Source organism: Podarcis liolepis, assembly GCF_965112155.1.
Source record: "Podarcis liolepis genome assembly, chromosome: 9".
Taxonomy (NCBI): Eukaryota; Metazoa; Chordata; class Lepidosauria; order Squamata; family Lacertidae; genus Podarcis; species Podarcis liolepis.
This window is the reverse complement of record NC_139564.1, coordinates 60,568,143-60,592,648: the sequence shown is the minus strand read 5'-3', so window position 1 is coordinate 60,592,648 and position 24,506 is coordinate 60,568,143. Positions and strand designations below refer to the sequence as shown.

The 24,506-nt window shown below is 40.7% G+C and overlaps 1 protein-coding gene across 3 annotated transcripts; it reads right to left on the bottom strand.

Moving 5' to 3' along the window:
* Positions 1 to 837: 837 nt before the first annotated feature.
* On the bottom strand, positions 838 to 23,039 carry DCUN1D4 (defective in cullin neddylation 1 domain containing 4). 3 transcript variants are annotated; one of them, XR_014515842.1, is made up of 12 exons: positions 22,744 to 23,039; positions 13,806 to 13,876; positions 12,400 to 12,439; positions 10,163 to 10,277; positions 9,194 to 9,285; positions 8,523 to 8,593; positions 7,361 to 7,452; positions 6,833 to 6,941; positions 5,256 to 5,360; positions 4,421 to 4,523; positions 3,683 to 4,292; positions 838 to 2,037 (listed from the first exon to the last, which is right to left on the bottom strand). XR_014515842.1 is itself a non-coding variant. In XM_083460121.1 (11 exons), the coding sequence occupies exons 1-11, from the start codon at positions 22,766 to 22,768 to the stop codon at positions 4,237 to 4,239; spliced, it is 879 nt and encodes a 292-aa protein (XP_083316247.1). In that variant the 5' UTR covers positions 22,769 to 23,039; the 3' UTR covers positions 838 to 4,236. The 3 variants fall into 3 exon arrangements, 2 of the variants coding, with proteins under 2 accessions (XP_083316247.1, XP_083316248.1); XM_083460121.1 differs by having other exon boundaries at positions 838 to 4,292; XM_083460122.1 differs by lacking the exon at positions 22,744 to 23,039 and adding an exon at positions 22,138 to 22,231 and having other exon boundaries at positions 838 to 4,292.
* Positions 23,040 to 24,506: the final 1,467 nt, after the last annotated feature.

Genomic DNA, 24,506 nt, shown 5'->3' with positions numbered 1-24,506 from the left:
AAAATCAACTTTTGAAACAAAAAAACACAAATACTGTTTTATTTGTGGGATGTTGGTTTTACACAAAAATTGCAGAGTACCAAACTCAGGTTAGGTAGTATAACAGTACTTCAGTCAATTTGAGCCACAGGACTTTTAAATAAGCACACCTCAAGTTTGCAATATGGAAATGGCTAAGACATAAAAAGCTGTCAGTGTCATCAGGTAAACTACTGTCTCTGCCAAAACAGTGTGTCACAAAAAGAATTGTAACACCACCATCCCCCCCCCATTCCAGTCGGTGGACTCTATGCATTTACACAACTATATGAAATGACAAAGTCTAAGGCTTTCAAGAGGTATTAGCAGTTGTAATTAGCCCGGGCGTAAAGCAGATCCTTACAGTTCAACTTCAGAGTATTTAAGCACTGTTTGATTCATGATTCAGGGAAGAGAAATCCTAATAGGTTAATGACATTCTAGTACCTCTAAAGGGGGAGAGAGGAAACCCCCCACCAATGCTCAGTAACTAGAATACAGATACTTACAGATTACTTTTTAAAAAATCTGTATATAGATACTTTAAAAAGGTATAAATTAGTTATGCAACACAATGCACCTGCTACTTGAGAAACAGATGTGTACTGATTAAAATTACATACACAGTGTATGTTTTTATGATGCATTTATACTATTGTAGATTCTAATAGGCAACACTTTCCCAGTTTTGTTTCCTTTAAGTTACAAAAGAAGAAATGGATTTGCACTACACTAATCAAAATCACTTAAGATTACAAGGACCAAATTCCATATTCAGTATTCAATCTACTTGGCAAAAAAAGGAAAATTATACTGGTATGTGGTACAGTATTGCCCAATAATTTTATTTATTTATTTTAATTCTTAAAGTCAGTCATTTGTGCCAACAAGTTACATCTTTGGTATTACATAAGGATCCTATCTGACAGCATCTGGAGTCCAATTTCACCTTGGACCAGTTTCCCACTCATGTATTAGTTTACATACTAGGTCTTTAAAAAAAAAACTTACATCAATCATTTTTAACTTACATCAGAATAATGCACATACAACATCTTGCCAGAATGATTTTTGTAGAAAAGGCAGGGACATTTTCTGCAGACAATGGAACAGCCACTCTTAAAAAAAAAAGCATACCAAACATACTACTTAGGAATTTCAATGATTTAAGCTTATGAAAAATGAACAGCTTGTCGGAAAGCTGCTGTTGACTTGAAAAATGTTACACAAGCAACATGGAAAAGTTTTAAGCTCCAACAGAGCTCACTTTTCTGTTGGAGAAAGAAGTCAATACTGTCACATGATAGAAGGCTGTGTGCCATTTAAAACCATCCAAGAAGCAGACATATGAAAATCTGTTAAATGACTATGTCAGTACATTTAATCATAAACTGGGCTATGAGCAATGGATCTTGCTTTTCATTTTCTTTAAATCTGGTTACGTATATCAGTAAGAAAGTTTTTGTTCTAAATTGATGCTTAGCTGCATTTAGGGCTACAGGTTAACCTGTGCCACTCCAGAAGTTGCTGGGCTCCCATCAGCTCTAGCATGCAAAGCAAGCGACCAGGGGGTGATGGCAGCCGCATTGCAGCAATATCTGGGAGGGCAAATGGTTGACCCATTCAGAGCCTGCCTTTCACTGCAAAATTCAAGGGCCAGTTCTCACTTTTTCTTCTTGGGATATTTATAGCAGAGTATAAGATACAAAAGCAGCTCGCTGAACTGGGTCTGGCATATAAAATTATATGCACCCCTGCACATCGCAGGGCCTCCAAAGCAACATTATGCGAGACAGGAAGCGCTTGCGATGATAATGGGGATGGAAAGAAGAGACTGCAGCCAAGTACTACTTCACAGAGAGAGAGAAATGCTTTGCACATGTACCTTGAATCCTGGCTTGTGACTTGTAGCACAACTGATTGTTTGGAGGCAATAAAATTTAATCCACCCAATGCTTGTACATGTTGCACCAGTAACTTCAGAATCCAGAACCCATCTATTCCCATTTGCTGTTTCAACTGTAAAGAAAAGACAGATTTTACAGCGTGGTCTCTTCACAATTTGATGAGGTGCTTTTGTTTTGCCCTCTAGTAGTCATATCCAAGCATAAAAATTTAAAGTGAGACTCTGTCCCAAAAGCCCGTTATCTGATACTTTTATGGACCTTATTTATAATACTTTTTATCTTTAAACTAGATCGCACAAATGGCTGGATCACGGCATCTCAGCAAAATGGCTTGCAATAAAGCCTGCTTTCCCCCACACCTTCCTTTGAGAGCTTCACAAGCTTTTCTTTATGGCTATGCCGATTGTAATACATGTTAGCACATTTTTTAAAAAACAACATGATTTAATAAGCAACTTGACTACTGCACGTTGCCTTGTGGAAATATCGCAACCTGTAGATAACATTGCATGTTTTATACAAGCAAGCAACTATAGGATCCATTACTTTTTTGTATTTGTTTTCAACAGAACAAGTTAAACAAAAGGGTAAGATTTTACTAACACGGTGTTTTATTTATATCCATAATGGCTGATTTTGTGAATAGCTTTCAAACGTCTAAATTCTAATACAACCATCACAGCAGGGATACAGAGAGCTGTACACACTGAGACTTTTCAACCTCACTATTCTGGTGGTAGACCTCCAAACACCTTCTGCCCTCCCAAAAGTTAAGGGTCATAATATTCCATATTGTGATACCACTGGAAACAGATAAATTCAGCACCCTCTTCAGTGCAGAATTATACTGGACTGGGATCTAAAGAGGCTGAATTCAATGAAACACTGATTTACAAGTACCCTGTCCTAAAAGGTTGCTGCTTACCAATAATTTAAGCAATTTAATGATAAAATAAAGGAATTTGCATTGATTTTACATTTAGGCTGAGCTCTTGAGAGTTCAAAACAACACGTTTACTTGTGGTTTAACTTCCTCTAACAACAAAAAGAAAGCCTGCTAATGTTTTATTGCAAACTCCATTTTTAGCACTCTGTCCATTAATTTAACACTCACCATTGGATTTTTGGAAGTATTTCCGCAGTCTGCTACCCACTAAGTAACCTTTGTCGAAAATTCAGTATTAAACTTTATAATGAAGGCTGAGGCAGAGATAACATGAAAAGACATTTCTTAGCACATTAATTCGGCTTCCTCAAGCAAGCAATGGCTTGAACTTTCATGTACAGACAGATAAGAGTGGTCCCAAATGAGTGACAATGCTGGTGATTAGTGAGCCCATTGCCTGCAACAGGCATTCTGCTAGGAAATCCAATCCCTGGAATAAAAGATGCCATTGCCTTCTTTAGATTCCCATGTTTGCAAGGCTTTTCGGTTCAGATTTAACAAGAAATTCCAGACCTTGAAACTCACCCGCACATCTATGTTAAATTTTACAAGAGGCTTCATTTTGCTTTCATCATCAATACAGTCAAAACACTAGAACAGCAAAACTGAAATAAAGAAATATGCCATTTTACAAGTCTAAAACCCTTTTTTTAATCAGATTTAATCTGCACCTATTTGCGAACTACAGGAGTCTGGATATTAGGACGTCAGCAGTATCACCAAGTGGAAATCCTTGTGGCACGTACGACTCTAGTCAAGCTATTACACTTTTAACAGGTTTTCAATAAAAAGACAGCCAATACTTGCTTACTAAACAAAACTGAAGTTGGGCATCTGCATGTGAAGAAATCATACTGCAGGATATCCTCTCCAAAATTGGCATCTTGTCGCTAACGGGCAATAGTTCCACGTGGTAACAGTCTCAACAATCACTTTTTTCCTGAAATGTTACGTCCGAGACCAAATCAAAATTAAAAATTAAGTTACATGGTTTTTTAATGCAACTAGAAATATGCCACAAAATTATTTTTACAATACACTTCTGGAGTAACTCCTAGGTGAAGCTTTTTTTATACACATATACAAAATTTAGACAGCAATATACACATAAATCACAGTGAGGATGCTGGTTAAGTTCACCATCTGTAGTGTAGATACAAAAATGCAAAGCAGCCTTCGAAGAGAACAATGCTACACAGCAAGCAGAGCTGGCCTCTTAAACAGCAAAACACCAAAAGGTCCCCAAAAACGGGATGCAGTGCAGGAAAAGCAGCATGCGCTTTTATACAAATAGCAGTTTATGGCTAATGGTCGACATAACTGTAGTAACAGGGACTCTTGAGCGGCTGTGCATAGTTAAAATTCCTATGTCATTTGTTTCTCTTTATACCACTCCACAAATTCATCCAGCAACACTGGCCCTGCAAGAAATAAAAGCCACAAATATAAAAAAAAACCTTTTACACAGAAAAAGAAAAGTCTGGAATGAACAGCTTCTGGGTAGTAAGATATGGTACAATAGATTGTAGCTTTTCGTGCAAATACGTACATGCTCCATCTTCATCATAATTGCTGAGGTCAAGATTAATGGTTCGGCTGAACTCCAGAACATTGCACCATTGGTCCTTGTTGATGACCTTGTATTTAGATTGCTGATTAAAAAAAGAGGAGCAGTTACTGAAATCGGAAATGCCTGACTTTTCAACTACTGTATATTGTTTGGCTTTGTGGTCACTTCAGAGATTCAAAATGCCTTTTGGATGAAACGGCCGGCACTCAAGGATGTTACGAAAGCCCATTTTAAGAGTATAACAAGCAAGCTTAATACACTGGAACCTAAGTACCATAGCTGTAATGTGGTGTCAGGAATAACGCTCCTCAAAAATCAGATATTAGAAAACATTATTTGCAAAAAAAAAAAAAAAAAAGCTTTGTCACTTTCAAAGACTATGCACGACACACGTCTATTTATTTTGTAGAGCTAAAAATGAAATGTGTGCTCGTGAGCTTTTGCTTGATTTCGGGAAAAGACACCTTAATAATTTACATCATACTTCGGAAAAGTCACATACCATACTAGATGTCCAAAGCAGTTTGTGTACACCATCAGTCATCCTTACCCTGCAAGGTTAGTCACTCTTGCCCATATATTAAAGAAGGGCAACAGAGGCTGACTCAAACTCAAAGTTGATTACAACTTCAATTGTATCAAAAATTACACACACACACACACACAAAATTTGCCTGTAAGTTTACTAGCAAAACAATTCAAATATTCAACTCAGGTTGTAAAACTGTTCAACTATCTGCTAATTCCCAGTTTTAACTTGGTACAGCATCTTTTAAAAGCAGTATGAAACATAAAAAGATGTTTCTACTTGTACCTCTAGGAACTGATGAAATACTGGAAAGAGAGGCCATGTTTTTCCTAAGAGAAGTCCTAACATACACTTGGCAGTGTTTATATCTAGACTTCGCTGGTCCTTTTCCTGTCAAAGAGAGAGAAAAAATTAAGCTAGGTTTATGTACAATGTTCTTCATTTGAACTAGAAACCATGTCAGTTTATGCTTTACAAAATGTAACTATATTTCAATTATCTTCATTTGGTTCCCTCTTGCTTTTTGCTTGTTTAAAATACACAGTGAACCACCACAGGGGTTACAAGAGGAATTTATGTTGCAAAGTGTAGACGCTTAGGCAATGAAGTGTACGATTTGGACTAATGGTCCCTCTTTTCCTCTAATAATATAAATAAGAAAAGAGGACATGTGGGAAAATGATTGCTTGTACATGAGAGCATGAGCAAAGTTCTTATTGTTACAGGGTGATCTCATAGCTAGAAGCATCCTTGGAGCATGAATAGCGCGTGAACAGCTCGTGCTGTCCCATATGATTGGCTAACGTAGTATGGTCTGATCGCTCGCATGGTTTAGTACCAAGGTCTTTATCTGCTGGCTAGAACAAATTGCTTGACTTGTATTTTTTGTATCCTTACTTGGCTTGTATCTTTCTGATTTTCACACAATAAAAGCTGTGCTGCATTAGCCCTAGAAGCTGCCATTTTTCCCTAGGAGCAGCCATAATTCGGAACCTATCTTGGTGTGAGACTGATTTTTCTCTGGATGCCGAGCTGCAACTCGACACCATACCTCCTGGGGAGCTGTTGTCAGCATCTAATGCATACATCCATTCTGTCTGCAAATCAGAGCATCAACTTCCTAACCTGGGTAGCCAATTAAACAATGTATTCACCTTTGATGAGTTATTATTTTGGAGTAATGTCCACTGCATAATGGTACATTCCTTTTCCTCTCCTGCAAAGTTCAGCTGGTGATAGCAATTACTCAACCTGTGCTTGGCATTTCTCGGTGTCTGGGAGCTTAAGAAGGGTCAATATGTTGGGACTCCAACCCTGTCAGCCTCAAGACAGTTTAGTCAATGGTCCAGATGCCCTCTAGCAGTGGCAAAGGTCTGGAATGTGGAAATAGTTTGAGTCCACTGGTTCTCATTTTTGGACTGTGAAATGGATTGGGCCAATGTGGTAGTTAAGAAGGAAACAGACTGCAGGAACGACTCTTGACCAGCTGTATTATTCCTGTAGAAAACCAGGCAAGGGAGATTTGTGATGGGTTTGGGTGGTCTGCTACTCTGAAAAAATGAAGATTTCAGAACTAAGAGCTCTAGAAAGAAAGCAAATATGCTTAGGCATCAAACTGGGAACCCATAAAAATTAACACAAGAGCCAAGAGCAGTAACACTGATTTGGAAATGATTCAAATGAGTAACATGGCAGATTAATATAAAACTGTAAAAATACAAATGGAATTTTGCACTCTGAAGGAAACTTGACAGGCTTAGTGGAAATCATTAACACGGGAATATAAACATCTCTTCATGAAAGAAACCATACAAGAATTCATAAAAATGGGGTGATCAGAATGTGAACTCCAAGCTACTCACACGTGCAAAGTCAAATGCATATCTGTAAATAAGTTTAAAATTTGTAGGCTCATTTAATAAAGATCTCAAATAATCCAAAGAATTTCTTAGCTTCTCTGTTGTATCACATCTGTAAAAATAAAAATAAAATACCAATTTAAATTCCGCACTGCTAACCATCAAGCTATTTTCTGGCCCTGAACCCAATAGTACTTTATCTTTGAATTTATAAACTGCCTTTCAAAAAAAAAAAGCAATACAGTTACAGCAAAAATATAGTCTGTATTATAGCAGGTAAATCAGTCTGTAACCGAGAACAATGATGGTTCTTTCACATACAGTTCATAGGCATTCAGTAAAGCAGCTACAAACATTTGAAACCATTTAAGACATATATAAGTATAATTTAAGAGGCCCAAAAGGCATATGGAGAATTGCTGGATTATAAGACAGAACAATTTCTATTTCTGCGCAGGGTGAAGTTAAAGTTCACAAAATGACAATGCACCACTGCTAAATTTATTTCACATTTGCTGATGAAATACTTACTGCAGGGATGTCATTCCTTTTAACCATTCTTGCAACGTAAAGTAACCCATGTTTTGAGCATCCAGCTTCCAGGCTAAAACAAGCATAACTACCTGGTTGAAAAACAAAACACAAAACTTATATTACAATTTCCTGAATTGTAATTCACCCTTATCGCCAACCCCAGCGACTTGTACTAGGTCAAAGGTGCTACCAGCTTTATCTATACCAAAGGCCATGCTCTTATAAGCTCTACTCAGCTCCTACCCCCACCCAGCAATCCCACCCAAGAAAAACGAAAGTGATCCAATATCTAACTCCTTTTAAAATAGCAAATATGTGAACGTGCAAAGGAAGAATGACACCTGAAGCAAAAAAAAGCCCCTGCGGTACAACATTCGGCAGCAGCTAAATGTTGTACAATTGCTATATTTTCAGTGGAATAAAGGCCAGCAAGCAAACAGTTCCGGCACTTCCACTTGCAAAATTTAGACATGTGGGAAGGAGCAACTAAGCTGCAAAGAAGGGGAGAATGATCCAAGCATCTCAAAGGTTTCACTGCTAAACTCCCCGAAGGAAGGAGTGAAAGAACGCTCCTCCTGTGTTTCAGAATGAGGTGTAGAATAATAGCTGCTCTGTCCTAGGCCTCTGTTGCTATTTGGAAGAGGAAGAAGAAGGGGTTGAACACTTAACTTGTCCCACAGGCAGAAGGCTGAGCTGCAAAGTAAGGGCAGGTCTAGGGAATCGAGACTATACTGGGAGCCAGATAGAAAGTTCCTGGGTGCAGAATGTTGTCTAATCCTTATTGTCTAAATTTGTGTCATTTGTTAAGCCACGACTATTTTTGCCATTGGTCTCAACTTTTTGGAGATTTATTTTCAAACAAAACAAGGCAAAAACATTTTATATTCAAAACCAAATAAGAATATAATGAACGGTCAGCTGGACAAAGAAAGAAAAGCTTCTGGAAAGTTGCCTCTTCTAACAGGAACACAACCCTTCTCTTTACTGTAACATTTGAGATAGTTGCAATGCATAAGTTGCTCACGGTCTGGAAATAACCTGAGTGAGTAAACGAATGAATGAAAAACCCAAATCCTGCATTACAGAGACTATGCTTCCTCCCTTCTCATTATCTGAAAGCAAGCAAGCTCTCTGCCATCTGTAATAAATCTGAACGTACATTTTCTGGTTCAACCCCAATGTCCTCACAGAATTTCTCCATTCCTTCAGGACCCACAATATCATCTGTTCCTATAAGCAAATGAGATTGTGTTACTTCCATTTGTAATCACAGAACTGCAATTTTTTAATAGACCATATATATAGGGTTGGAGACATTGCAGTGCCACAAGTATGTGACGGTTCAAATACTGTTCTACGAATGCATGCATGTATATGTATGTATGATTATTTGAAAGGCTGTCTCCTAGCAAGTAGTGCATCAATCAAAATCAAGCCCTATCCTTTCAACTTTGCAGATTTACATTCATTAACAGAAAATCAGCTAGCCAAAGGTTAACCAGGCAACTTAAATTTGACTTCAAATTTGAAGCCTTGTATATCCTGTGATTAACCTCTTTAATGCAGCAAGCAAATGTATTTTTAAAAACTATATACAATTTAAAGCCAACATTCTAGTTGCATCGGCATTGAAAATATGTGTTCACTAACTTCTTTATTCTTTCAGGAGGCTGAGTGCATCTGAACTATTTTAATAGATGCTTTTAATAATCTACATTTTTTTGTTACAAAGCATCTTTATATTCAAATTGGAGTTGATATTGAATATTTTTCTTGAAGTTTCAACATTATCTGGGCAACCAGCAATAAGCAATATATATATTCGCTAACCTGCATATTCATAGAACCATTCTAAGCACCTCTTGCTCGAGAACATGTCATCTTCCGTCTTTATTCTAGTAGAATCATATTTTCTGTACATTCTAGTGCAGGGGAAGAGGTAAATAACGTAATATATAAATTCTATAATATATATAGATTTATATAAGAATGTATTACCAAGCTGGCCTCTTCCTCCTATCTAATCCACTAATTTTCAGAACTTTGAGGCAATTAAAAGAATCACAAAATAATCTACAACAGAACATTCCTACAGAACATATATGGATGCCTATATCAGAACTTAAAGCCCTAACACTTGACATGTTTGTTGAAGGAGGAAGGGCGTAAGTGGAACTGATTTAACCCCACTCTCACCTCCAAAGATATTCCAAACCCCTCATGAGTTTTCAACTTCCAAGTCTCTCGTTGGAGATATAAGGGAACACATGCAGGATTATCCTAGACTGATAGCTGATACGTACAAGTCACAGCTTTTCACATTTAGAAACTATCATGCTCAAAACCAAACTATGGTTTGTTGTTGCATCTAAATGGAGCCTATGTTTTTATTCTGGTCCATATAATTTCAGTGGACTGTAACTTTTCACGAAACAGGGACAGGGGTGAAGCGGAAAGAAAATAATCGGACTCGTATGCAAATTCAAAATCTAGCCGTCATATTTGCATTCCATAGGACACTATCGTTTTCCATAATAATCAAATGTGTGTCAAATCTACAAATTGAATCCTTAAAAATGCTTCCTCCTAAATAGTTTCCTTTGAGAGAAAGAACTGTCTCCCCATCAAGTTATTACAATATCATGCCTCAAGGAAAATAGGCATACTAAAATAAAATAAAACCTACTACCTCCGCTTAGTAAACCAGAGTTGAGTTAAATACAAGTCCACACCTCCTGACCTACTGTCCATACAAAAGTAATGACTCCTGAATCAAATAATCCAAGTAAGATTACGTACCCATCATGTCTACTTTTTTTAGCTGATAGGTCATCTCCAGCTGCAGGTCGCCTCTTTTTTCTTGGAGGCATCACTTTGCTAAAGCAGTCTGATGAACTGCACGACCTGAGACTTCCTGTGGAATAATTTAGGAAAGCAAGACAAGGGTTCAAACAGATGCAGAGCCTACTGAAAAAGCATATGAGGCAACAGACACATTGAAAACACAAACTTTAAAACAATAAATCATCACACGATAAGCAGAACAGCAACAAAGCTCAAAGCACGCTAAATTCTCAACTCTTTCAATACGGCAAGAGATAAACAGACTGGAAATTAAAAAGCACAGGTAAATAAAATTTTAAAACCTATGGGGCAGGCATACAGCAATGTTGCAAAAGTTGGGCATCACCACTGAGAAGGCCTGGTTTATAGTCACCATGCATTACAAATCCGCAGGAGGGGAACCAAAGGTATCAGAGAACAGGCAGGTTCAATGAGGCCTTGAGGTAACCTATAAAATCCTACATAGTTTGGGACAAGAGTGCCACCAGCACTTTGCACTGAAGTCTGTGAAACTCTTACAACCAGCAAGATATAGCTTTTGTAGGTCACAATCTAGCTATTCAGTTTTTAATTACCTTAAGTTTCCAAGGGATCTTCAAAGGTACTTCCACATATAACAAATTACAGTAGCCTGTGCTGGATGTTACTAGGATACACATGCCAAGACCACATCTGCCTACAAGGGTTGCCACTTGGGGATTCAGAATAGGGGCCAGCTCCAACAGCACTTCCAAGCTGGGCTCCTGATGTTAGCTGCCCATGTGGGGCAGGTTTAACCACACTTCTTCAGTCACACAGACCACTGATCTAAAGCACCCCTATCTTCTGTATTTCATTCTATTAGCCCTCATCTAGTCGGTTACCAATCCCAGGCACCTATTCTGTACTTCTACCAGAGTCTAATGGAAAAGAGAAATAGACCCAGGAGTATTCCTAGAGCTTACTCTTGTACAGCCACAAGAGGTGTTGTGTGGTAACAGCATGTGTGCTATTTAGAATTTAAAATACAAAACACACCTAGTTTTCATAAAACTGGTATATTTGTGCAGCTGCATCTTATCTTCAGGCGCAAAGTCCAAACCAAAAGTAGAATCAGCAAAGCTGATATATTCAGGCATCATCAGAACACCAGGCAGGTGGTGTTCTTATTCATACCTAATGATTTAATTTTGCCATTTTTAAAAAACCAAATCCTATGCAACCTACTGAAATACGCGACTTGCCTCCTTTCTCTTTCCAACTTGAATGTTGCTTCATGAAGGTAAGACACTTTCCCAGCTGCCCCCAGCCTTGCATCACCTCTACATCCTGCATCTACCAACTCCTGACTGATTATTAACACATATCATCCCCTCCAACATAAATAAAAGTATAGAGGGAAAGGAAGGGTCAGCACACAGTTATGTTGCCCTTGCCCCTGCAATGCCCTCAGCTTGTGTTTCCCTCCCTCTGTTCCAAAACAGTGGAAAATCATGGAAAGGCTTGGGCACACACAACTTAACCTGTAAGCACAAGGTGCAAGAGCACCACAGAACATCTTTATCGCTTACAAGTTAAAATGAGCGCCTTAAAGGTGCAATCATAATGCTTTTTGATGCATGAGTGAATTTGCAAAATCTTAACTGACCTCTTTGGCTGAAAGGCTTTTCGATCCTAACTTTAAAATTATAATAAGCCATCTAAGTGAAGGGGCATAGTTCAGTGACATGCTCTGCATAAAGAAGGTGCAAGATCTCTGCCAGGTGACTGGGAGAACCACTGCCAAACACCATCAAGGAAACCAATGGACCGGCTTAGTACAATACAGCTTAATATGCTCATAACACTCATTCACACAGTCCATTTGTCTACACTGATGCTATAAAATACAGGCATTAAGGCAATTTCCACAATCTTCCACTGTAGTGAAAGCACCTTCTACTGTAAAATGTGCTGTTCTGAGATGTCACGTTTTAAAATTCAACAACGGTTTTCAAAGCAACTTTCCCCCCAAAGATTGTTTTTTTTTGGAAAAGGGGTTGAACCAGAATCCTTACATAGCCTAGCGAATCTTACAAGCTAACTGACTGTCCCTCATTTTTAATGTTAACGCCCCTTCCTCGTTGGTGTTAATTTCTACAGTCAGGAAGGTTCCCCCTCTACCTAAGATTCCTAAAACACACCACAGTATAATTTGTATAAAACTCTCTAACCTGTTTGGTGATCGTCTTGACCAACGTCTTCTGTCAAATTCTGTAAAATATAAAATCAATGCAGTTAACTAGGAGTTTAGCTATTTTCAAATAGCACCAGCTAACTAATTTCATCTTACAATTTCCCATCTCTTTCTAAATTTACCCCAATGGCAAATTTTAGATTTTAAGATTCTCAGGGATGGGAATGGATTTGAGGAGGTGCAGGGCGGAAGGAGAATTCCTACTATGGAAATCCTCATACGTGACATTGGATGTCATCCCCGGGCTTCACTGCAGAATGGGTTTGAGTGTGAGCATTTGCCAATAGTAAGTCAGCACTTGGATCTGGACACTAGTAACCCTATCTAGAAGGAATGAGCTCTGGGAATGGCTGCAGTAACCATGTGTTAAAAAGCAATTAAAGCAAACATGAGGGACTGGTCACTAGAGCAGAGATGAGACTGTAAAGTGCCATAGCTTTCTGAGCCTGCAATACAGTCGTACCTTGGAAGTCGAATGGAATCCATTCCAGAAGTCTGTTCGACTTCCAAAAGGTTTCAAAACCAAATTGCAGCTTCTGGTTGGCTGCAGGAAGCTCCAAGGTACGACTGTAATAGGAAAAGGGGGAGTTGCTGGAAACAGACAACAGTGCAAAAAACAAGACACAAAGGGAATATACAACTCCACCTTGAGTTAAGAAAGGATAGCACTTTTGAATGGTCCATCACCTCTGCAAAGACTGTGGCTTAAGGGAAGGCTTTCAGTAAGTTTTAGAAGCTGCGGCAGCACTGTTTTAGGTTGACTTGGGTCAAAGGTTGGGGGCTAATCAATCTATTTCCACATGAGCAAACGGAGCAAGTGTGCAACTAAGATGAGCATGCTGCCTCGATCATCTTGGCACATGCTACCCCTCACCTGCACAATTACTCTGGGAAGATAAAACAAGACACACCTCATCTTACTCATGAGGAAAGGGGAGGATGTACATGCTACAGGATTCTGCAGCCATTAGGTGAAGGTCATCTGAAATAAAATCCATGCTGCATCTAGCAATGTGGTCAGGAGGAAATCTGAGTGGGGAGGAGGCTTCATCTTTCCTACTTGTGGAGATGTGCTTGGAATAAAGTATCCCTTCATTCCTTGTCCTTTGTACAAATTTCAGCAATTTGCCTTTCCATTGTGTTGAAAAAAATCCTAGGGTTTATAGCAAGAAGCTGTCATGGCTTCATCTCCAAATGCTGAGTATACATGAAGAAAATTAAGAGTCATGAATGTTTGAAAAATAATTTACAATAATTTTTTGCATTTCTACTTGGCATACGTCTATTTCCAAAGGTACAGCAAGCTCTGGATAATCATGTCAGGACACTTTATAGTCAGACAAAACTATATAAGTAGTAGATTTAAAAAATGCAAGTGATTACCAGCCTATTAAGAGTGTGGTAAATCTTATGAATATTTGCCAGTGTTGATAGATGAGAGTTCAGCTGAAAATCTAGAGAGAAATAAAAACATTTTTTCTTATTTTGGTTATGTCACCTTTTAGAATGCTTAATAAACACATTTCAAAAGTACTGCAGATAAAGCTAAGTCTTAATTTTGAACTGCCTTTCTCCTGTCATACAATACAGTGTGTGCATGTGTGTGTGTGTGTATATATATATATATATGCTTTCGTAGATTTTCACGGGCACAGGAATGCAGGTTTTGGTGTCCTCGGGTGTCTTCCCGTGTAAGAGTTGGGGTGTCTAGGCGACGTTTCGACGAGGTCTCACTCGTCATCTTCAGGCTGGTGCTTACGGCTTCTTGTTACTGGAACAGAGCAGGATCTCAGTGTTTGAGTTCCTATAAATACTGTTGAGGGGGTGTGGTGTATTCTGGGCAGAGAGGAAGTTCCCAGGATAGTGTGACTTTTCTTCTTTTGTTCCTTAATTACTTGAGGGATATCTTGAGTGATTTCTTGAGTGATATTCTGAGTACCACTTAGGAGGGTCATTAAGAGTGGATTAGTTGCTAAAGCTTTCGTGTCTTGACCTCTTGAGCTTGTGAAGAGTTTTTCTGAGAAGATGGCTGTACTGCACTTAGTTGTGCTCTGGCTTGGCTTCGTGTATAGGGGCGAGCTGTGGTTTTGTGCCCTGTGCCAGTCAGATCTGTGTAGGGATTGCAGGGGGGTGTAGCATCCGGAGGTGCCACTATGGTTTGGCTACTGGATGGTGTCTGTAATTTATCTGTGGAGAGGGTCTGGGTCATGTTCACAACATGAACAAGCGTGACGACACGTCCCGCCTGCCAGACATCTGGAAATTAGCCCTCCCCACAAAAACCGACACCAGAACCAGAGGCACACAGAACGCCATCACCAATCAACCACACCAGACCCAAACCCAGACCCTCTCCACAGATAAATTACAGACACCATCCAGTAGCCAAACCATAGTGGCACCTCCGGATGCTACACCCCCCTGCAATCCCTACACAGATCTGACTGGCACAGGGCACAAAACCACAGCTCGCCCCTATACACGAAGCCAAGCCAGAGCACAACTAAGTGCAGTACAGCCATCTTCTCAGAAAAACTCTTCACAAGCTCAAGAGGTCAAGACACGAAAGCTTTAGCAACTAATCCACTCTTAATGACCCTCCTAAGTGGTACTCAGAATATCACTCAAGAAATCACTCAAGATATCCCTCAAGTAATTAAGGAACAAAAGAAGAAAAGTCACACTATCCTGGGAACTTCCTCTCTGCCCAGAATACACCACACCCCCTCAACAGTATTTATAGGAACTCAAACACTGAGATCCTGCTCTGTTCCAGTAACAAGAAGCCGTAAGCACCAGCCTGAAGATGACGAGTGAGACCTCGTCGAAACGTCGCCTAGACACCCCAACTCTTACACGGGAAGACACCCGAGGACACCAAAACCTGCATATATATATATATATATATATATATATATATATATATATGGCTTTTTTGAATTCCATTAAATGACATATCTGAATGTTATTTGAGTCCCCTATCTCCTTCTGCAATAGTAATACTACATCTCAAACCAGTGTTCAAAATTCACCCGGCGCATTTTGCACCTGGCTAGCGGCACTTGCGACCAAGTGCAGATGCCTTGGTGCCAAGATGGTGTCTGTCACCTCCACGGTCTGGAGCTGCATGCCTTGGGATCATTGGATCTTGACTGATTTCACACACTAATACCCCATCCTGTAGAATTCTATCAATTACATTTTATCTGCACAATCAGAATGAATTTCAGGAACCAAAACGTCGTATTGATCCAATCAAGGCAAGCAAAACTACTATAAGCATTGCCTGCAATACCACTGCAACCGTTCACAACACAGATTTTTCTCAATGTAATTGACGTTGTGGTGACAAATGTCTCTAGGAATGTGTAGAGCATGGGTAGGCAAACTAAGGCCCGGGGACCGGATCTGGCCCAATTGCCTTCTAAATCCGGCCCGCAGACAGTCTGGGAATCAGCATGTTTCTACACAAGTAGAATGTGCCCTTTTATTTAAAATGCATCTCTGGGTTCTTTGTGGGGCCTGCCTGGTGTTTTTACATGAGCAGAATGTGTGCTTTTATTTAAAATGCATCTCTGGGTTATTTGTGGGGCATAGGAATTTGTTCATCTTTTCCCCAAAAATATAGTCCGGACCCCCCACAAGGTCTGAGGGACAGTGGATCGGCCCCCTGCTGAAAAAGTCTGCTGACCCCTGGTGTAGAGGCAAGTCATCAGAAGGTATCACCTTAAAAGTTTTATAGTAATGTGATGCATCTGGCAATGATAGTCCTTTCTGGCAGAGCAGCACTACGGAATGTCTTGCAGCAGGAAAAAATTCTGACTTAAGAGCAGCCACACTGCCTTCCAAATTAAATTATTTGCAGGTAGGTTGTTCATAGAATTGTATAACTACTTTATTTTAATATTAGCTTTTGGTAAGATCATTATTATTACTTTTTACATTAGAACATAATGTCACACACCCCACAGCCCCCGAAAAAGCTATTACATTACCCTATACAGTTGTACCTTGCTTCTTGAACACCTTGGTACTCATACGTTTTGGCTTCCAAATGCCGCAAACCCGGAAGTGAGTGTTCCAGTTTGCGAGTGTTTTTTTGGAAGCCGAACGTCTGACATGGGTTCCAATTGAGTGCAGGAAGCTCCTGCAGCCAATCGGAAGCCGCACCTTGGTTTTTGAAAGTTGAACGGACTTCCGGAACAGAATACATTCGAGAACCAAGGTATGAATCTTTCACTTGGCTTGCTTCAACTCTCAAAACATACAAAATGTAGAACGTGATGGGGAAAAGTTTTCCATCTTCAAGAGCATAAAGTTATTCTTAGCTCTGCAAAACATATGTGGAATAAAATGTTTGCTATGTATCCATATGAATTTGAACACCCATCTAGCCCATATATGCACTTAGGTTAGAACTGAATTAGAATGGTCAATCAAATTATTGCTGATGTCACAAAAGACATGCTATAAGGTTCTAACCTGATGTACAGAAAAAGTGTTGTCTTTCATCATGAACAACTTGAGCCTAGTATGGCTCTATGAGTAAAAAGGGACAGTTTATACAAGTCATATCCATAGATACCAGGAGTTGTGCATTGTTAGGCACTGGGTAATTCTTTGAACCAAAGAAACATCATAATCAGAGGGAAGGTGTCCTGTATGTAGCAGCTGCTTTGATATCCCAATCTTTCTCTCTTGTGAATTGCTTTGTTCCAGCTGGGAAGAGATTTCTACAACCCTCCCATTATTCTATTAAAGGTAGACCAACAAAACATAGCAACGCATTACTCCTAATTTTATACCATATTGTTTCTCAAATAAGCTGGTTCCTCGCAGCCCCTTGATGTGCTCATTCCTGATGACAATGGGCCGTTTCCAACCAAGTTTCTCTCAGAGTAGACACAACGAAATTAATGGACTCAAGTTAGTCATGAATTCTACGATTCTATGATTTCATGGTGACGTATTTTAGTTCAAAATCAACACTGCCTAATTTAAGAAGTGGAGTAAGCACAACAGATATTTTCAAGATGAGGGAATCTGAAACTTCACAAGGAAGTTGTAGAATGCAACTATAAAATAAGCCAAGTCATTCATGCGACAAAGCATCTATGCTACATTTCAATTGAGTCCCCACAAGGGGCTGCCTTTAAAGACTGTTCAGAAACATCAACTGATTAAAAATATAACTACCAAATGATTAACTGGGAGGATCAGGTTAGATTGTAGCATTTTTGTATTAAGCCATCTTCATTGTCTGAGGTGTGAAAGGGGAAAACAGGAATTTTCTATGTGCCACCAAAGCTTATGAATGCTCTCTGAAGGGGAGATCTGCCTATACCTATTCGTGTTCCAGTGGGTGGTGAGAACCCTTTCATTCCAAGAAACCTTTGGCTCTTTTTATTGATGTATTTTAAAGGCTGAGTTGTATGGTCAGTTTTAACTTGAAGCTTTCATTTTACAGAATTTTTAGATGTAAAAGAGACAATTTTATTACAGTTAAAAGCCATCAGTACATCTCTAGAGGTTTTTAGGTTTTTATTTATTGTGTTTATTGTAATTGGTTTAATATTTCTATTGTCTGTAAATGGCTTCGAGTTATTTTTATGAGTAAAGCAACTAATAAACACAAATAATAAAAGCAGCAGCAACATGATGTGACAGAGTTTACCATGTCAGTCCTACTATTTATATCACAAAACGGCAGAAGAAGAAAAAACATTAACTTAAAACACTTCTTCAGCTTTCCGCAAAGAGAATCTGTTTCCCATTCTCTTCCTGATGCTCATAATGTTCCTCCTGTGTTCCAGAGTTGGGGATTCAAAACATGAAGTGACTGACATTTTAAATATGAAACCTGAAGTAATTTTTTTAAGCCATTGCATTGCACTAATACAAATTATTTTCATCATGTTATTCCCAATTAGGCTTGCTAGATCTACTTAACAGCTCACTTATGCCAAGTCGTCCAGTTTGGCCTCATACCAAATCATAAACTCCAGCATATATTAGGTAACTGGATCAACTCTATGGTGGCCTCTATTCCTATAAGGGCAGGAACATAACCTTCCAGAATTGAAGAATGTAAGTCAGAGGCCAACAAATTTATCGGGGGCGGGGATTTACATGTGGAAGGGAAAGCATTTCCTTCTACTGTATAGTTATTTCAAAAATTATTAAATCAGATTAGATAAAATGCATTTTCATTTTAAGTTTGTTAAAATTAAAAACCTATAAGTTACATACTACGATATTTAAAACTCACATGAGTGTTTCCAGAAATTACATAAGTGGAAGACTACTCAGGGCATTGCCTCCCCTTTGCTCCCCACTACATACCCCTAAGCCCCCCTAAAGTCTCTCAGAATGTTAGGATACCTTTAGAAAAGGTCTGGAATAAGGCGTGAAGGGGGACTCTTGCACAAGCTGTCTCTTCCTGATTTTCAGAGAGCTGTCCTGCAGGCCTCCTAACTCCTACACGGTGGCGTACTGTAGGTTGCTAGTGCCCAGGGCCACGCCAAGGGGACATGGGAGGGAAACGGGCAGAGTAAGCTTGCACATTCAACTGCCTAACAGCACCTGTGCCAACCAGGAGATTGCAGTTGCAGATGTAAGAAGAGAAGAGCCGGTCCATTATCTGGAGAGGCCACTTCCTGGTTCGCATCAAGAAGCATGCAGCTGCATTGAAGCAGCACCAGGTGTTGCAATATTGTGCCCCTAACAATTTTGCACCTGGGGAAACTGCCCCTGTGCCCCGCTACTCTGCATGCTACACTAGTAATCCTGCAAGAAACCTTTTATGGGACTGGGGGCTTAAATGGGGAGAAAGGGGGCAAGAAACTTCACTAGTGCCCTCCTGAGCGTGTAATTTTTGGACACAACTTGCAATATTTCAAAATTCAAATTTAAAATAATACAATAGAAAACAAGGATACGCGTGAGGCTTTCTTTTTAAACAAAAGTTTACTTGAATGTGACAGAAACTGATTCAATAGCTGCTATTTTCTTAAAGTTCTCTTTACTAACTTTCCAAATATATGGGGTTCTAAATTTGTATTACAGTGGGACCTTAAGGATCAAACCCCTAAAACAAAATATGATTACTTAAAATCAATTTCCTCCAAGTTCAATGGGAATTACTTCCTCGCATGTACGCTTGAGAGAATATACATGTTTACTTGAAACTAAGCGCCTCTAACTTCAATAGAACTTACTCTCCAATAAGTGCTTATAAGATGACAAGCCCAAGAAGCCTTCGGCAGTATCTTCAAAGAACATGCTGGGAATTTAAGAGAGCCAATTCCAGCCAAACATGTTTCTACTACTTTGTTTTAGACTACATTACAACATTGCTCCCCTTCTTCCAGATAAAGCTTGTGATACAATCAAACCTCGGTTCCCGAACGCCTCCATTATCGTACGTTTCGGCTCCCAAATGCCAAAAACCCAGAAGTAAATGCTCCAGTTTTTGAACATCTGCGGAACCGGAACGTCTGACATGGCTTCCCCTTGAGTGCAAGAAGCTCTTGCCACCAATCAGAAGCCGCGTCTCTGTTGTTGAATGTTTCAGAAGTTGAACGGTCTTCCGGAACGGAATACATTCGACAACCAATGTTTGACTGTACTTGTTTCAAAACTGACTTGGTCAGAGCCATGGTGCTTCATGTATAAAATTTCCCTCACAACCATTTCCACATATCCAAATATTCCCCTTATTGTTGAGCAGGGATTTTGAGGACAATGATTAACACTATCACACGAGCTTCAGAATCAGCTCTCTGTACTAGAAATTGGAATATTTCAAAGTCCTTCATCCTCTCCTACCTTAGACACAATCAGGCATGTATTTCAACAGTTTGAAAAAAAGGGCTGAAAGAGAATTTTATTTCTGATAAATTCAGCAATTTAGACTTCATGGGTCAAAGAATATCTAATATGAAAAGTGTGAATAAGATACTTCATAACCTGAACGCTGCATGTGCAACACTAGAACAGAAAATTTTAGTATCTCCATCTGAAAAAATCACTGAGTGATAAGTCGGAAAGTATAGTTTAAGAGTTACTTTACAAAAAACATTTTTGTTCATCTTTCAAGTAAAACTAAATTAAAGGCTTTTAAAATATTAGAAGAGGGAGATGTTTTAGAGAAAACACTGACACCAAATCCTCTTGCTAGGCCAGCAATTACAGTTCTTTGATTTATAATATTCCTAAGCATGTTTACTCAGAAGCATCTTCTAGTGAATTCAACTAGGCTTGCATATACGTCCATGTACATAGGACTGTGCCCCAATTTATATGTGGGGTGATCCTCACCGAACTCAATGAGATTTGCCTCTTAGTTAGATATGTACACGACTGTAGTGTAAAACTGTTAAGCTTTTAAAATGACTGAGTTAGCAAAAAGGGCACTGAAGAATTATGGTTTTCTTGCCCATGGACACTGTCCAGTCTAAAAATATTTTGCTTGTTCTGCTAAATATGTAGCTTCAGTAGCTGTTAAAACAAAAACCTGAGGTGGCTTCTTCCACTTCTGCCAGAAGGCATAGGAGATTGACTATGACTATGCTTCTATGTTATTTATAATTTTGGCTTAACTGCTGTACAGTTCTGAAAAGCATGTAGGAATACTGAAAATGTATAACCCTTTAAAATGTATAAAAATAATGGAGGGCATCACAAAAGCTTTTTACAAAGCTATTCCTCAGCAACCGGAACAGATCTTGGAAATGCATTTTGAAAAGCTTGCTTTATTTTTGCTTTTAAGTACCCTAATCTAAGCTTTCATCATACAGCAGATTTTAAAGGAAATTTAGTTTCAATTTCATATAAGCAGCGAGATGCATTATGGACTGGAGTATTTATTATCTGCCTTACTACCAAAGAGTAGGAAAAAAAACTGCAGGAAGACAACAAGCCTCTCCAGCAAGACTGTTATGTTCCACATTACCTTTGGAAATAAAGAGTTTAGGTTCCAAAAATCATTCATATAATTTAAACTTTACACAAAATTCAACTGTGCCTGAATATTATGCCAGCTAAATCTGCTTTGACTGGCTGCCTTTGTTTGCCTTACTGATTTTGTGGGTGGGTGTTCTCCTGAAGACCTGTGAGCAATATTTTAAGACTGGGGTATTAGTGTATTGGATCATGTAGGGGATACAGCGATGGGAGACTTGAAAGAAAAACTCAAAAAAATAAGGAAAAACAGAAAGAAGGAAAGAAAAACTGGTCTATAACAGTCTATAGAAGCAATCAATTGTTAAAGAGACAGATAAATTATTTCTCTCCGGGAAACAATGCTTTGCAGCAATGTAAATTGTGCAGATCAACTGCAAGAACAAATTTACTTGAAGGGAGTTAGTGGCTTTAACAGAACCGCCTTCCAAAGCAACATGTCTAGGAAGAAGGCCAAGGGCTGCTTCACGGCCACCCCCACGACTTCTCCAGAATGCAGACAATGACAATCTGTCAAGAGGGAACTTTGCCCAGCGCAGGCAAAACACTGGAGAAATAGAGACGTTTGGACAACTTAAAGAGCAAAATGTCATCGGGATGCAAGGGACTGGCCCTTCTGCTCCTCCAACGCCGCTTATTTCTTCCCCAAGGGAGCAGGTAGACACACACACACATCCCTCCAAGCCCCAGCCCCCGATTCCCGAAGCATGCACGACCCACCAAGACAGAATCCACGCCCCCCTGGCCAACCTACCTACTCTTTCCCCCAGGGCAGAGAGTTCTGGGTCGCTCTCAGGCTGCAACCCACTGACCCAAAAAGAGGGGTGAGCGGAGGAGGAATGAAGGGGGTGGACAAGGAGAGGAGAAAGAGCGTTGGCAGCGCGCTTGGCTCTGGGAGTTGTAGTGCGCAGCTCGCGCCGTGCAGCGCAGAGGCCGGGAGGCGAGGACTCCAACTCCCACAATGCAACGCGGGATAAAGAGAAGGGGAGAGGAGGGGTGGGGGAGGGGGCGCTTGCTCCTTCTGCCCCCTTTCACGACGGGGCCCCCCAAGAAGCAGGCCCCTCCGCTCCTCCTCCTCCTCTCTTTTGGTCGGAGCGGCTGAGGGGAGACCACCGGGCGCGGAGAACAATCGCCGTCCGGAAGAACGAACTGCGTCACAGCCATTTCCTCCCCCCTCCCCGTATTTCCCCCCACCCGCTGCCGCCCGTTAATATTCCCTTCCCTTTTCCCCTCAGCCTTTAAACGCGCCCGCCCCACCCCCCGTGAGAACATTCCCCTCACGCAACCGTCGCTCAGCGGTCGCCTAGCAACCCCGCCCCCCCTCGACCCCCACACCGAGCGAAACCTCCCCGCTACTTACTGACAGCGGCGGCATCCGAGTGCATTTTTGTGCAGCGCCGGCACACGCGCTGCCCCGAGCGGGCGGTCCGACCGGCCTCCTCCTCACTCGCTACTCCGTGCGGCTCTCCCCGAAGGCAAGAGGCCCCGCCCTCTCGCCCCGCCCACGCCCACACCCCATTGGCTCGCGGTCTCCTTGCTCGCGGCCGCCGACGCTGCGCCGATGGGCCGACCCGCTTGTCACTCCGGCCCGGCCCGGCGTTGCGCCCCCCGACGGCTCCGCCCAACCCCGGCCGCCGCGCCTCCCCATTGGCCGGCGTGTCTGCTATAGAGCCGCGCCCGCCCCCTCTGCTGCTATTGGGCCGCCGCCGCCGCCCCTGGTGAAGTGCGGAGGGCGAGCCTCCGGTTCTGATTGGGCGGGACGGGCCCACAGGCCGCGCCTACCTCGTGAATTGATTGGCTGAGCGGAGTGGAACGCGAGCCATGGATGGCATGGGGAGTTTGTGGAGCAGCTTCTAGCTGTCATGATTGAGGATGGTTTGGGCGCTTCGGAATAATAAGAGGCGCTGCATCAGAATATGGATAAGGGGCTTGAAGCCTTATAAAGCCTTATAAAAATATTTTCCGCCGGTTAACTTGTTGAGGGCTGATTTCTTGTCCTGTGATAAAAAGGCTTCTGTTTTGACTGTCAAAACTTTCAGGGGAGCATTTGCACCCGGTTGGCACCATTTTTGAATTAATTGCCAAAAGTCAGATTTTTGCTGAAATTCTGACCCCGGGGCTTACGGATTTTTTCAAAAAAATATTTTCAGCCGCTTAAGTTGTTGAGGGCTGATTTCTTGTCCTGTGATAAAAAGGCTTCTGTTTCGACTGTCAAAACTTTCAGGGGAGCATTTGCAACCGGTTGGCACCATTTTTGAGTGAATTGCCAAAAGTCAGATTTTTGCTGAAATTCTGACCCCGGGGCTTACGGATTTTTTCAAAAAAATATTTTCCGCCGGTTAAGTTGTTGAGGGCTGATTTCTTGTCCTGTGATAAAAAGGCTTCTGTTTTGACTGACAAAACTTTCAGGGGAGCATTTGCAACCGGTTGGCACCATTTTTGAATTAATTGCCAAAAGTCAGATTTTTGCTGAAATTCTGACCCCGGGGCTTACGGTTTTTTTCAAAAAAATATTTTCCGCCTGATAAGTTGTTGAGGGCTGATTTCTTGTCCTGTGACAAAAAGGCTTCTGTTTTCACTGACAAAACTTTCAGGGGAGCATTTGCACCCGGTTGGCACCATTTTTGAGTGAATTGCCAAAAGTCAGATTTTTGCTGAAATTCTGACCCCGGGGCTTACGGATTTTTTCAAAAAAATATTTTCCGCCTGATATGTTGTTTAGGGCTGATTTCTTGTCCTGTGACAAAAAGGCTTCTGTTTTGACTGACAAAACTTTCAGGGGAGCATTTGCAACCGGTTGGCACCATTTTTGAGTGAATTGCCAAAAGTCAGATTTTTGCTGAAATTCTGACGCCGGGGCTTACGGATTTTTTCAAAAAAATGTTTTCCGCCGGTTAATTTGGTGAGGGCTGATTTCTTGTCCTGTGATAAAAAGGCTTCTGTTTCGACTGTCAAAACTTTCAGGGGAGCATTTGCAACCGGTTGGCACCATTTTTGAGTGAATTGCCAAAAGTCAGATTTTTGCTGAAATTCTGACCCCGGGGCTTAAGTGTTTTTTCAAAAAAATATTTTCCGCATGATAAGTTGTTGAGGGCTGATTTCTTGTCCTGTGACAAAAAGGCT